General features: G+C 35.1%; 1 protein-coding gene across 5 annotated transcripts in view; it reads right to left on the bottom strand.

Annotated features, from left to right (window-relative positions):
- Positions 1-2,888: 2,888 nt before the first annotated feature.
- Positions 2,889-15,455, bottom strand: part of grb14 (growth factor receptor bound protein 14) — a 36,529-nt gene continuing 23,962 nt past the window's right edge. For 3 of the 5 annotated variants that reach the window (XM_023337280.1, XM_014471131.2, XM_023337283.1), the window contains 12 exons: positions 14,406-14,562; positions 13,170-13,291; positions 12,673-12,747; positions 12,457-12,594; positions 10,974-11,084; positions 10,748-10,843; positions 10,331-10,393; positions 8,150-8,266; positions 6,895-6,964; positions 6,728-6,815; positions 6,181-6,274; positions 3,728-4,713 (listed from right to left, as the gene is read on the bottom strand). In XM_023337280.1, the coding sequence (XP_023193048.1) occupies positions 4,567-4,713; positions 6,181-6,274; positions 6,728-6,815; positions 6,895-6,964; positions 8,150-8,266; positions 10,331-10,393; positions 10,748-10,843; positions 10,974-11,084; positions 12,457-12,594; positions 12,673-12,747; positions 13,170-13,291; positions 14,406-14,562 (1,278 nt within the window). In that variant the 3' untranslated portion in view covers positions 3,728-4,566. Of the gene's footprint in view, positions 4,714-6,180; positions 6,275-6,727; positions 6,816-6,894; positions 6,965-8,149; positions 8,267-10,330; positions 10,394-10,747; positions 10,844-10,973; positions 11,085-12,456; positions 12,595-12,672; positions 12,748-13,169; positions 13,292-14,405; positions 14,563-15,455 lie in introns of all 5 variants that reach the window. The other 2 variants (XM_023337281.1, XM_023337282.1) reach the window with 2 other exon arrangements.

The raw sequence follows: 15,455 nt of genomic DNA, 5'->3' as shown, positions 1-15,455 counted from the left end.
AGATTGTGTATCCACAGGCCGTTTGAGCTGGATGAATTCATTAAAGGAAGCGCAGTCTCTCCCAGCTGCCATCTCTCCCCCTGCAGCCAGACTCCGATCAATGGCAGGAATACATCCAAAACAACATTTAGCACAAGACCTCGGAAGCAGGGGTGCGTTTAAGACTTCTCTGTGTGCGCATATCTCCCCTGGATGAGAGAAGTGTTTCGAAATATGTGCTTGAAGTGGAGCAGGGCAGGTATAGGGGCAATGTGTTTATATCACAACCGAGGAGATTGACAAGATATCCTTTTCCATTTTTTGTTGTGTGGGGAGTGTATATCCATGAGCATTTATTTTCATCCGTGGAGCCCTAAATACCATTCTTACAAGATTACCACAAATTCATTACTGTGCAAGCAGCTAACATTATCTTAACCATCATTAGTGTAGAAGTTACTGTACTGAAATGGTTGCTGTAACGCAGAGACCTATGAAATGCCAGTAAAAGATTTAACAAGTAGATTATTTGAGTATTCTTAAATTGCTATGAATAAATAAAATTATGGAGTAGTTTACAATACATGAGGCAAGTATGTTTTTTTTAATTTATAAAAGTAAGATAAATGAGACCATATTCATTCATTCTTTAAATAATATATTAAATATTAATGTTTAAATATCTATTATGGTTTCAAGAAAGGGCACTGTTGCCTTGCAGCAAGAAGGTCCTGGGTTCAATTCCCAGCCTGGGGTCTTTCTGTATGGAGTTTGCATGTTCTCCCTGTGCATGCATTGGTTCTCCCTGGTTACTCCGGCTTCTTTCCAAGGTCCAAAAACATGACTGTTAGGTTAGTTGGTCTCTCTAAAATTCTCTGTAGGTGTGAGTGTGTGTGTGTATGGTTATTTGTCCCGTCTGTCTCTGTGTTGCTCTGCGACAGACTGGCGACCTGTTCAGGGAGGGTGTACCCTGCCTCTCGCCCGGAACGTTAGCTGGAGATAGCTAACATTCCGGGCTATCTCCACCAGCATCTTCTGACCCCACTAGGGACAAGAGTGTAAGAAAATGGAAATCAAAAGAAAAATCAAGCAAGGAAAATGTCTCTGGTACCATCTAGTGGATGAAGGTAAAGGTGGCTTTTTCCGTGAAATGTAAAATGTTTGACTTCATAAAGACAAACAAAAAGATGAAACAGCCATTGCAGTCTTTGTATCTCCTTAAACATCAGCAATTACATCAAGATAAAACAGATGTATTAGATATCTTATTCTATGTGAGTTTTAAAAGAAATATTACTTTGAAAAAATTACTGCAAATATTATAGCCTTTTTACTGGGGGTGTGGTAGAGGTCAAATTCAGTCAGGCAAAGCAACAACAAAACACATGTTGAGTTTAGTCAGTCAATACACATCTCTCTTTTAAAATGCCTGCATCAGAACTCAAGTATTGGATCTTCACATCAAATGTTCCAATTTTAAGACAGTTCTTCCTTGTAACATTTAAATTCTCTATTGTTGTAACTTTTTCAGCCAGATTGCTCCCTCTTCCATAAATTGGAGTAAAATTAAACCTTATGTAATCAGTGCTGCATTAACTACCTTTCATTACTTTAGTAATTAATACTAAATCACCAATTTGGTAGTTTATCTAGAGCTTTAACGCACAGGACACCAGAACCATTTTTTGAGATAGAGTTCAACATTTTACCCACCAACATTTCGACATATGGCAGAAAATCAAACTTCTGATCTTCCATCTGAAAACCAGCCGATCCACAGCACCCCCCTGCTGTCAAACTATGTCAGTGTACCACACTTCATAGTGTGAAAATAGCATGGGGAGAAAGAATACCACAAGAGAAATCTTTGGTTTAGATGTTAGCTCTAAATCTAGATCTAGTTCCAAATCAATGGACACATTGCTGGTTGTGGCACTGACTATTGCCAAAAAAACAACACCGCTTATTTGGAAAAAAAAGAAGAAGAAGAAATTGGTACATTACAATGGCTAGATCTTCTCACACCACAGATAACAATTGAACAAAAAAACAGCAATAAATAAAAATCAATCAGAATCAATCAAATATATTCCATTATTCTAGATGCCATTTCAATGCTGGTGAGTTGTGCCACTGTGGAAACAAAGACCCGGGCCAAAGGAGGGAAAATGGGACAATTTACTAAAAAGAAAATCACAAAACATGTTCTTCAGTTGTTTTCAATGTATTTGCTTATTTATTCTTTGTCCTGGCATGTATTTTTATTATTTTACTTGTTTATAATATTTGTTGTTGTCCTTTTTGCCTTTCTATCCAAAATATCTGTAACTGTAGATTAATCAACGCCATTTGGTTATGTTCTGTGTTTTGTCTTTGTCCTATATGTATCCATTTTAATGTGTACCTCCTTTATTTTTGTTTATTTGTTTGTTTTGATGTTGTTTGTTTTCTTATTTAGTTGGTTATTTGTTATTTTGTAGATCAGTACCTCTGTTTGTTAATCTGTAATATTTGTTTTGATTGGACCAAGTGATGATTAAATAATAATTAAAAATAAGAAAATACCGGGGAAATAAAGGGTCAAAAAATGCCAATTACCTCCCCATGTACATGTATCATAAAGGTTAAGCTGCTAGTGTATTACTAATTGAATGCAAAATTTTGAAGCTAAAATAAAACGCAGACATCTATTTTAAAAGTGACTCAAAATATCTTCCTTTAATAATGTAGTTTTGTTTTTTTCTTTTTAAATAATAATAATGAATTATGCTAATTTTACACAGCAGTGCTAATGGCATACAAACAACTATGACAAAAACATTTCTGACACTGCCTTTAAGTGGTGATCTACAGTGGTTGTATAGCATCAAGTTACAATCAATCCAGGTGCGAAAACAAAAAGAACAAACTCCAAAGGGGTTCATTTTATTTTACAGGTGAATTCAGTATGATCAAAATCGGTTATACACAATTTCTTCATAATTGCTGAAAGGTAAAAGCTGTAAGATACACCTTGTTGCTCTTGTTCTTAAGGGAGCTCAGAAGTAATTACAGAAAGACAAACCTCTCTCACCATTTTCCTTTTGTTTCTGTTTTGCAGCTGAAAACGCTGTACTATTTCTTGAGAGGCTGTTTCTCTCAACTAAACAAATAAAAAAAAATCCTGAACACTGAGAGGTACAAAAACAAGAAAAAATAGCCCTATTTATGTTGAACAGCTGAAACTTGTTCTTACTGATGTTTTCAGAACTGCATGCATCCAATTAAGCATATGTTTCTTTATTTGAAATGAATCATGTTTACAATACCTCCCAAAATAGTTACTCACCTTAACTTTTTTCTATTTTTTTTCTACTTTAAAAATCACAAACTTTAATATATTTTTATTGGGATGCACATAACTAGAAGTTTTCTTGCAGGCTTGCCTTTTTTTGCACATCATTTTTTAAAATTGTGGCATGTAGTAATTACTCAGCAGCCATCTAGTGCCCATAAAAAAATGGAGCAATCAATCGCGATCAGAAGTCAACCAATTAGTAAATAGTGTTCACATGTGCTTACTATGATTCAACAACTGAAGAGGTTTGTTAGAAAACATTTCTTAACAAACAACATCAGAAAGACCAAGAAAGAGCAGACTGATCAGGTATAAAGCTTTGGAAGTATCATATCTTTTCATATCATCATCTAGACATGAAAAGAGTGTGGTAATACTACAAACCAACATGGTTATCCACCTTTGCTTGTAGGCCAGGCAAAAATGCATTCATCAGAAGAGACAGCTGGGAGTCCTGTGGTAACTTTGGAGGAATTGGAGAGATCCACCGCTCAAGTGGGATAATCTGAAGGCAGGGAAGATATAGTATTTGTTATGTGCTCCACAAATCTGGGTTTTACAGAAAATTGGCAAGGAGAAAATCTTAAGAAGTTTTTTTGGAGTTTTCCCCAAGACATATATGAGACACAGCAAATGTGGAAGAACGGAAGAAAAATGCTGTGGTCAGTTGAGGTCACTGAAAACTTGACAAGCTATTTTGTGAAAATGTTAGTCATTAGATACATCTTCCAAAGCATTTGGAGCTGTAATTGCAAAGGGAGAAATTTCAGATTTTTTTTTTTTTTACATTTTCAGAACCACTTCTCTTTCATCATTATGCATCTTGGCATACCGAGAAAAACAAATCCCAATAAAATATAATAAAGTTTGTGGTTGTAGAGTATAAAGGAGTTTCAGTAATATTGTATGTGTACACCATTAGAAAATCAGCTATTACAAAAAAGTTTCACTTATATTGTGAAGTGACAAAATTTCACACTTTTTAGAGCAAAACATCATGATTAGGCTTTGCAAAATAGATTTCCCAATACATGTAGAGACACAACTGAGTTAAAAAATAATCTTATTTGCAATCTATAATGGTTATGCAGTCCATTCTGAAAGCTGACCTTTCCTGAAAGAGAAAAAGTAAGATGGAGAATGTTCCACATTGTGAAAACCATAGTCTCTACGTTGTTCTTCTGTAAGGCAAAAAATTGTCCAACAAAATCCAGAGTGAAGGGCCCATTGGGGAGTCTTGAGTGTCCATTTCACAGGGTGATCCGGATACAGTGATGCTTCAATCTGCAGGGGAGAGTCCCACGGTTTAACTGGTAAAACTCCACAAACTGGATCAAATCAGTAAATCGTGTGTGACCGTCATCCAAAGTATAGAACAGCTCCCCTTCATCGTCCACCTAAAATGGACCAAATACACACATTCACATGTGCACATAAAACAGAGACAAATATAATACAGATACTGCCAATTGTGGCAAATAGAAAACAAGTGAAATTGACCTTGGTGCAGAGTTTTTTTTACATGTTTGACTCATTTCTCATCTGTTTTTCATGGACATCTAAACCTTTATTTAGGATTATTTGACAGTATATGATAATGACTTCAAATGTATAGCTACTGTCATACAAGGACATGTTTTGAGCCAAAAGAACAAGGAGCCCCAGATATAATCCATAAATTAGAGTCAAGTTGGATTATGTGAAAAGAAATACAAAAGGGAGATATAAAAAAACCTCAATTCGCTCTATCACAAGTTTCTGGACATTTAAAACAAATTATGACAATATATTTTAAGATGATTTATGGCATTTTAATAGTAAAATGCCATTTTTAATAAGGCTATATGTCTACACCACTGTTTTTCAATATGTTTTCCTATTTTGTTGGAAACTGTGATTTAGTTGGATAAAATGTAACCTTACAACCAACATCTTCTAACTTGTGTTCCCATGACTGAGGCACAACATCATGGATGTTACAATGAAGTAATGCTAAGTAAGGCTAACAGGCTTAAAGTATAACTATTTAAGTCTTTATAAGTGCTTTTTTATTTATATTTTTTCTTCAGCTGTATGTTAATAACAAAATCATGGAAGTGGTTTAAAGATATAATTTTTTTTTTTTTTTTTTTCCCAGACAGGTCCTTCCACCTCCTATTAGTTTTTACACTTCCCTAAATTTAAATGGAGATGGCAGATATATATCTGACAACAACTTGTATAATAGTCAAGGAGATTTGTCTGGTGTCATTGCAACAAAAGATAGTAAGATGACTACAGAAAACAAGACAATGTGCATAATAATGATATTAAGCTGTACTGCAGGTAAAATAGCAGGGTAGATGTCATCCATCTTATTTAGAGTAAATGCACAGGTGAATCTCAACACATTTGGAAGCTTGGTTGAAAATAGAAAACAAAAATGGTGCATGACAAGTCTCCATCTGTTCCAGCTAGGAACTTCTGTATGTGAATCCAGCGAAACTGTTTGTATTGGTGTTGTTCAGGCATCAAATAATCCAATCTTTCAGAAAAGTTGGAGAAAACCTAATAAAGTATAACCTGTAGTGTTTTTAATTTTTTTGTTTGTTTTTGTTTTATACTATGACTCCAAATTTGGTCTGGAAAACAACCAGTGCCATTAATCAAAGCGATTTGATTTGATTTTGAGTTAAGCTCTGACTATAGAGATGTTAAATAATCTCATGACCTATATCTTCTTTCTCTTTTTAGCAATTTATTTATTACCATAAATAAAATAATTTTGGTCTGTATTTGTAAAAACACCCTCATCTGACCAACCTTTTAATCAAAAGAAAATGTTTTCCAGTTTAGCTTAGATTTATGCAAATAAGTGTACTTACTGGTAGAATCTGAAAGTGTTTGATTTTCTGCATGTGGCAGAGTGAGAGAACAAACGTCTTTGGGTTGCTTTGACTGTCCCTCAGAAGGAACACTCTGGAACAGGAAGAAACCCAGTTAGTGTAGTTTAAGCCAAAGTATGTATGTTAAAATACACCTTCTGAGACTTACCAATATTTAAATCTTTATGAATTATTGAGATGAGTAGTAAAACATAATATAGTCAATTAAAGATTGTTGTTGTAGTTGTCTTGGTAAAGATATCACTGACGTGTTGACAAATAAAAGCAAAGGAAAGTGTTAAGCTGTGACACTGTAGCACATAAATGTAGCCATTTTAATGGTCATCATTTGTAAATAATAATTTTGTCAACTGCACATGATTGGTCTAAGTGTAAACAATTATAAATGTATTGTTGTACTTGCTCTTTTCCAAATCAGCTAAGACAGAAAAACTCTCTAAATGATATGAGGCAAGAGGTCACCCGATTTGCAAAATCCCAATTGTCTTAAGCAAGACAATATGCTAAAAGAGAATGAACAACTTACCCATCAATAAGACCCTGCTGGGTAATTAAATGCTGAGCTTCTTCCCTAGACAGCTTTCCATGGAACCACGGCTGAGCCAAGTGGATTGCTGCAGCACAAAGATTGAGAGTTAGCTGTTTTATTACATGTGTACATATGTGAAGCAGATAGAGAAGTATCTCACATACCTAGGTTTGGAATTGAGCTCTGTGCGGAGGAGGGGCTCCCATGACCACTCAAACGGTGGCAGCTTTTCCTCTGAGGGAGACATGAGTGATCTTCATAATATAACTTATATATATTTATATCTCTTTTTACGATTTTATCACATTACAGCTACCAACTTCATTTTATTTTATTGGGATTTTAAATTAAATTTTAAAATTAAAATTTTAGATTTTAAATGGTAAATGGACTGAACTTATATAGCACTTTCCAATCATTTTGACTACTCAAAGCGCTCTTCATGTAAAGCAGCACATAATTTTGATGCAAAAAGAAAACGATGCATGAATTTTAATATTTCTCAACAAGCTTTGCACATCAAGCAAATCAAAGCTCTGCCTCTTTTGCAAATTAAGTCAAGCTCAGTCAAATTGTATTGACAGTATCAACAGTGTTTTGCACACAGGCCAAATATTCAAATTGTGGTTTTATTGTATCTGAGCTCCTTCACATGTTTGCTTTTCCCTATGTGACAAGTGGAAAACTGCAAACTGGACTCCCTCTTGCTTTCAACCTGCCGCTCTTTCACAGAGCCCAGATATGAAGGGCTCAGTATTAATAGTTGCCCTGTCAACAGATTCTCACAATTGATCTGTGAATTTCTGCAGCTCCTCCAGAGTTACCTAGGGCCTCTTGGTTGCTTCTCAGATTAATGCCTCTGTTCATATTGTCAGTTAAAATGTAAAACTATGTCTCGGAAGGCTTACAGATGCATTTTTTTAATCCATTTTCAAGCTATAAATTGCTCTTTGAAATTTTGGAAACTTTCAGATAACCTATCCTGCTTTTAAATTGTCCACAACTTATTTTTCTTGTTTTACACAGCTTTTTTCCTGACCTCTTTGCTGACTTCCATGATCTTCCTGATGTTGTTTGTTCACTTATGTTCTCTAACAAACATCTGAGTCCTTCAGAGAACAGTTGGATTTTTACTGAGAATAAAATACACAGTGGTAGACTCTATTCAATAATAAGGTAACTTCTGCAGGTAGTTGCACTGAACTCCGTTTAGAGGTACCAGAGTATACATTTACATACATTATATAGAAAGGTATACCACACTTATAAAATATTTTGGATAAAAAGTAAAAAACATAAATCATTTTGTAGATTTGTCTCTCATGTACTCCTTTTAACAAATTTCTACCTTGTTAATAAACATAAAGCTGGTCTCTATCTGCATAGAGTGAGACATTTGTTGAGAAATCCTTGACTCACCCTCCATGACAGGCCTTCCTCCACAGCCACAGAGAGAGCTTCAGACGGGTTCTCGATCACTCGAGTCTTATGACCAGAAAAGTCCATGGCCACCAGTGAGTTCTCAGAGATGCTTCTCTGAAATGGTAACGAAATTATATATTGTTTTAGGCACTGTAATTAAACCATAAAAGACACATTAGTTCCAGCAAGTAAAAATCTAAATCATGGAAATAAAATGCAGATTGTTTTTAATTGAGTCCCTTTTATAAGGACCTTATAAGAACCTTTATAAGGTTTAAAGACTTGCTGCAATATGGGATTGCATTGCCACCTAGTGTCTGTGTAATGTGACTCCATCCTCATCATTTCTAGATAATTCCAGACAGAAAGCCCTATTGAAAAGGGATTAGAGTGGCTTTGGAAAGAATGACACATGGGCACATTTTACTCTTTTAAGCTGTCATAGAGTGAGTGGCTTTAAACTACACACACAGTCAAGAAAATTCTTCTTATGAGGATTACCTCAAAGCTTTCAAATTGCAACACTTATTGCTGTTCCACCAACTAAGCTCTGCAATTAAAATGAGTGCTCTTAAACATTTTTTTTTTATTTTACTGCTGTTTATCCTTTCTGACCCACATCACATGCCGTAAATACTCATCAGCTCAACTATCATTTATAAATGGCAGCAATTCTGCTGAAACATATCATGTTATCTATACATAAAATTTAATTACCCAGCTCGGCATCGAGCTGATTCACATACTTTCCAATCTTTCTAGCAAATCCTCCTGGCTATGTCTGCCAGGGAGCATTCGACCCCATGACAGCAGGAAAAGAAGAAGAAGGGATGAGCTGTCAAATGTGAGAGCAGCTGATCATTATGTATTTTCAGAAGGCTGGCAGCTTGCGAGCATGCACATAACCCATAAATAGATTCTGTTTGCTGCCTCAGTAAAGTTTGAGGCTATTCTGGGACATGAAGTCCACATTAAAACACTGAAGGTGAGTTATTTGTCCTACAGAATTTTATCACTGTTGCATTTTTAATGCTTTCACATTGTTTTTAAGGCTTCACTGAATGAGTTATTTTAACAGAGGCTAAAAGTAGAACACTGGCATATGACAAGTTTATAGTACTGCATTAAAAATCATTCAGTAAATATAAATGTTCAGCAATTCATAGAACTTTGTCTCATGGTTCAAGTTTATTAGTCCACTTTACACTCTTGTTTACTTTTATAGTGTTCCATTACTTCTTTAAAGCGAAGTATTTGCTCACAAAGAAATCCTAGTACTGTGGTATAGTTTTTACAGCACAGAGAAAATGTTGGAAGACATCAAAAATGTTCTCAGTAAACATATAATTTTTTATAGCTCTATGGACATGGAAATCAGACCAGATTTTGGTAACAACATCCATACATACAAAGAAATAAAAACCCATAGTGCCATACAAATGCCTTTTGTTTTTGCAATTTTTTTGTCTAAACATATTAGACAAAGAAAACCAGAGTAAAAACAAAAAGTAGCTCAGGCAATATAAAAAAGGTATCTAAACTAGTCTGGCCTAAAGAGAAAATATAATTGCCTCCTTTGTCATATTCTGTATTATCTGTAATCATCAGATTTTTGGACATCTAAGTTCGATAGATATGTTCGATTTTTAAAAAAAAAATCCATTGAAACCTATTTAAACATCCCAAAAACATCACACCATAGACTTATTAACAAAAACTTAGGGGAAGATAAGAAACACAGTTATTGAAGTCTCTCACTCTGGAAAGGGTTGCACAATCATTTCTAAGGCTTTGGGAAGTCAGTGAACTACAGCAAGAGTTGTTATTCACAAGTGGAGAAAACATGGGAAAGTGGTGAAGCTTCCTAAGACTGGCTAGCTACCAAAAGTAATCCAAGAATGCATTGACAACTCATCCAGGAGGTCATGATACAGTCAAGGACAACATTTAAAGAACTGCAGACCACATTTGCCTCCGTTAAGATCAGTTCATAATTCAACAACAAGAAAGACACTGAGCAATGACAGGTACAAAATGGCCCATCTACAAACTGTGGCTGATATTCAGGAATAGAAATTTATAAACAAATTTACAATAACCTAAATAGCACCTGAACTACACACTACACAAACACCTTCAGCTTCCATTATTACAGACAACTTTACAACTTCAGCTTACCATTGGTGAGACTTTTTGCTTCTGATGAGGCTGAATGAAGTTTTGGTAAAGTTGCATCCCAAACTGAAAGATGAAGAAGGTTGAAATGATTCATTTGAGCCCAGATACTACATTGCATTTAATTTTTAAACCTTGTTTATTTGTTGTGAAGACAAGAAAAAAAAAACATCCCCTGAAATTCATGTTTTATACTACACTCAGTTTTTTTATGGAGGAGTGTGATGAACTCATGCCTCAAACTGCTCCATCAGATATCCAGACAATGAACACATGTTGCCTCTATCAAGAGCGGGAATGCTAATCCAGCATCACTCGATAGTCTCCCTTGACCTCTTTCCAAAGCTAAATCTGATTCTAGCACTGACTCAGCATTCCTCGTCCTACATATCAGCCACAGTTATTCATCAGCAAGCCAACCTTTAACAAGCGCATGGCTGTGATCCAGCAGGTTTTGGTCTGCTCATCATCCGCACAAAGCAGTTTCAAATCACGAGATGAACTGCACTTTGTAGCCTGCAGTGAGACGTAACAAGCAGACACAATATTGAAATATAATGTGTGTTGGAAACCTGAAAGCTTTGATAGTTCTCTTCTCTTTTTAAAACAAGTTCAAACATCATGAAGTAAAAGAAGCTCTCCCTACCTTGACACAGAAAGCAAACTCTGTTGGTGCTCCATGCGCTTTTTTGGCTGATAAAACAGTGTAGATGTCACTGTCTGCGAAATCAGCAAAGAACTGGAGATGCCTTGGTTCCTGTACATCAAACAGAGCTTCTTGTGAAAATACAGCAAAGACTGCTGTAGCTAGGAGCTTAAATGGAAATATAAAAAAAGTAGAACAAAAAATTGCTCATCATTAAAACTGTTACTCTAAAGTTATACAGAGCCTTAGAGAAGCATGCCTTATATGCCAAAATTGTTCAAATTAGGCACAAGTTGCAGTTGGTTGCTGTGGATTTTATTTAGATGTATCAGACTGAATGTGGCTGATGACATATGTAAACACAGAGATTTATGTTGTTATTTAAAAAAAAGAATTGAAAAACCATGTGTCATTATCCACCCATATAACAATTACACACTACTTTGTGTTGGCCTGTCACATTAAGACCCAATAAAATACATTTAAAATTATTGGAAAGTTCTGGAGGTATAAAAATCTTTATAGGACACAGTACGAGGAACCAAGACATATTTCTGGTCAATATACATGTACATGCCAATGGTAATGGTTGTTATTTCATTTTATGTCACAATGATTAATAGAAAATACATGAGAAAGAAAAAGCATATTTTCCTAAAAAATGATCATGGTTTCTTTTAAAATATTTCGATGAAATCAAAATAGATAGTATTGCCAATTAAATTAGCATGAAAATGAGAAAATGTAGGAACTCAATCGTGGAGCATGATATTTGAAACTGAATTTTTATCTGAAAAATCAAATTATTTAATGAAAGAGATAAGCACATATTTAGACACAGAGACAATATCAATAGCTATACTGTGTCAAAGATAACTGTCTGAGTAAAAATAACTGAAAGACGTTCATTGTTCTGCTTTTATGTGACACACTGTTCCCACTTCCTTATTTAAAGTAATGCTTCAGCCATTAATGTCTGTGCTGACTGACTAGCAAAGTGTTTGACCAAGACACCAGATGGATTGTAAACACGCAGGATGAAAAGCGGGCGCCATACCAAACCTACCTGTACTTTAACAACAAAAGACCTACTGTTGTAAGAAACGAAAGCAGTTGAAAACTGGGTGTGCTGGCATGGCTGCAAACCAGGTATAAGCTTCACTTGTCAACAGCACAGAGTATGGTTTCCACTGCAGCTGGCCTCAGTAAAACCAAGCTCAACCTGCTCCAGTGCACAAGCACCTTTGGTGCACATGCAGAGGAGGAACTGATCATGAACTGATTTTACAGAGAAAAGAGGTTTCCAATTGGTTTTATGCATTTAGACCCCTCTGAGGACAAATTGCATCAACCTTAGATAATGCAAAATTAATTATTTTGAAACTACAGTAGACGTATAATTCTAAAATTGTAAACTGAAATTATATCAATAAAATACTCAAAAACATTGCTTAATTATTTATTGAATGTGTATTTTGCTAACCTTAGAAGTTCCCTTGGTGGAAAAATAAAGCCCTGACCTCCGTAAAACAAAATAAAACTTCTTCCAGGACTTCTTGCTTTGCTCTTTGACATGAAGGTGGCCATGGATCTCAGGACAAGTGCTGGATTTGAGGAAGGTCTGTTTGGGGGTGAGAAATAGTTGACCATTCATATTTTTTTCCATACCATTGGTTATCAAAATCAAAAAGCTCCATACCTCAATAAGCTCGGAGTGATCCACAATGCCATTAGTTTCTGTTGATATTGAAACCATATGATCTGGGAAAAAGTCCTACAAAATTTAGCAAAATTTGTTTAACAAATTTACATTTACATTTACAAAATGTATTTATTAATACATCTTTTAAACAGTTACAAGATGTGTGTGATCCAGTGGCAGATTTTGATGTGGGTCATATGGGACGTTTTCCAGGGAGGAACAAGCACCAGACAGAAAAATATAATTTACTTGTCATGACTAGGCTTTAAACAAAGTTGCTATTGATTTTATCTCTCAATGGGGAGAGTGTGCTCTCTGCTTGCTGCAGGGAAATGGGAAACTATTTTATGTGCTTTGTGTGAGACTCCACTGCACGATATCCCATCCCTGATTTTAGATGATTTAGATAATAGACTTGTCCAGGACACCATTCATGCAAGAACCACCACTGGTCTGATTATTTTATACTCAGTAGAATTTTGTGGCAAACTCACCAGCGGTTTCTTAAAGAATTCATATTTAGCATAATTCTTCCTAAAATACAGCCGACTGTCAGTCTCCATCCCATTGCCTGATAGCACGTCCATAACATATTCATGATCTTCTATGGTCCTTTCTGGAGAAAACACAGAGGGAGAACATGAATGAAAGCGTAATAAATGAAAGGTTTTAACAAGTGTGTAACCAGTTACAGGGAAACAGGTGTATTATCAAACCAAACTAAATTATAAGTTTAAAGGTTCACTATTATGCAAAAGTAATTTTTTGCATATTTCTGTACTTTCATTTTGATATCTGTTTCTAGAAACAATCCAAGAGCAAAAAATAAAAATTAAAAATAAAATATTTTTGGAAATAAGTAAATGTTCTGCTGGTGTCTGCAAAACGACTTGTTTCAAAAACCTCTAAATTGTTGCATCACAATTTTGTCACCTAGGAATCAAAGTGAAGCCCAGCCCCTCACCTGGCAAACCAAATATAGCTCCACCCACTTCCTGGCAAGACAAAGCTAAGTTTGTTCTGCTGGATTTACACAATGACTTGTACACAATACATGATGTATTATTTAGCACAAGCTAATGCTGAACGACAGCCTCTACTAATTTTGTGTCTCATGTTACTTTACCCACAATGTCTGGGCATTTACTGTTGGAATGTAGTACACTAAAGGTGACACCCAAGAATGATACTCACAATGTTTGATCCAAATCACAACGTTTAATATCGATTTAATAGCAAATAAAGTTTTGACTGTTAAGAAAGTGCTAGAAAAAAAACTACAATAATTTGTATCTCATAATTTAGAAAATCTGGTTTCAGCTGTATTTACCGCCTCCATCCAGTGTCACAGAATATAAGAGTAATAATGCCAAGCAGAATTTTATTCTCATTATGTTTTCATACAATTTGCTTTGGACTGGAAGTGTCAAATTACAAAATAATAATAATAATAATACTAAAGGTGCACAATAAACACAATTTAAAGTTGATTGGAAAAAAACAGCAATTGCTGACATGCATATTAAATAAATCAACTAAAATGAACATTTTATGTCTCTAAATTCTATATTACTGCCAATTAACTGTAATTAACAGTGGGGCTACAGTGATATAAAAGGAAAAGAATTAATCAAAATATATTAGGGACCATGTCAGTTCCTTATAAATTATGGTACTCTCAGATTGGAATATGCCCAGCCAGATAATCAAAGAGGCTAAAAATATCTTACCTATTCCTAGCTGGGTGAGGTGGTCAATAAGAGTCCAGCTGTGGTCATCAATGCAGTGATTCTTCAGGACAAATAGCTGGCATATGTCCCTGGCGGTGACATCAGTGGGCACCTCTACAGCCTTGCTGGTGTTGTTTTCATCATACACTTTTATCACCTGAAAGAAAATAGCATTTAATCAAGGACCATTCCAAACATGCAGCAACTGAGATCATTCTTCACTTAAGAAATAGGCCACAAGGAAATCTAAATGAAGTGTTTTTAAAACTGTTCTGGCATTAAAAGTAATACATTCTCTGCCTCATCAACTTGATATTTATTTCATAACGCATAACAAAATACACAAAGTATGTTGCACACATATGAGGATGTGAAGAGTGGACAATAACATGAAGAAACTTGATTTTTATTATTATTATTATTGTTATTATTATTATTATTGTTATTATTATTATTATTATTATTATTATTATTATTATTATTATTATTATTATTATTATTATTATTATTATTATTATTATTATTATTAATCAGTCTGCTCCCCCTCTGTATGGAGTGGGGCATCTTGCTGTGTCTGGGCAAGCTTTAAAACCACAAAATACAACTGAGTCCACAGAATTGCAAAAGTTGTTTTTCCCTTCGGTTCGCAACATAAAAGCACATATCAAACTTCACAGCAAGTCTCTGCTGGTTCCCACTGAGTTTTCCCCATCTCAGTGTTTTCCACTGTGCTGCAGTAAAACTAGAAAGCTGCATGACAAAACAGCCTGTTAGCACTGTGCTTTCCCAGCTCCAGATATATGCATCACTGGGGCACCTACTGAAACACCTGGATCCTTTCTCCTCCAAAAAGAGAGGTCTGTGGCTTAGACCTTATCGGTCTATGGCTTAAATCTCTTTAAAATAACATTCATGCACCTGTAAAATATTTCTTAAAGGCTCACAAAAACTCAAAGAGCAGTTGCAAACAAACTGAGCCCAAAAATTTAAGGATGCAATGCTTTCAACAATAACATGACCTTTTTATGGAAGGTCTTAAGTCTTAAATCT

Source organism: Xiphophorus maculatus, chromosome 7 (genome assembly GCF_002775205.1).
Source record: "Xiphophorus maculatus strain JP 163 A chromosome 7, X_maculatus-5.0-male, whole genome shotgun sequence".
NCBI classification, from domain to species: Eukaryota; Metazoa; Chordata; class Actinopteri; order Cyprinodontiformes; family Poeciliidae; genus Xiphophorus; species Xiphophorus maculatus.
The sequence above is the reverse complement of the archived record's forward strand: the minus strand, read 5'-3'. Positions and strand labels throughout refer to the sequence as shown.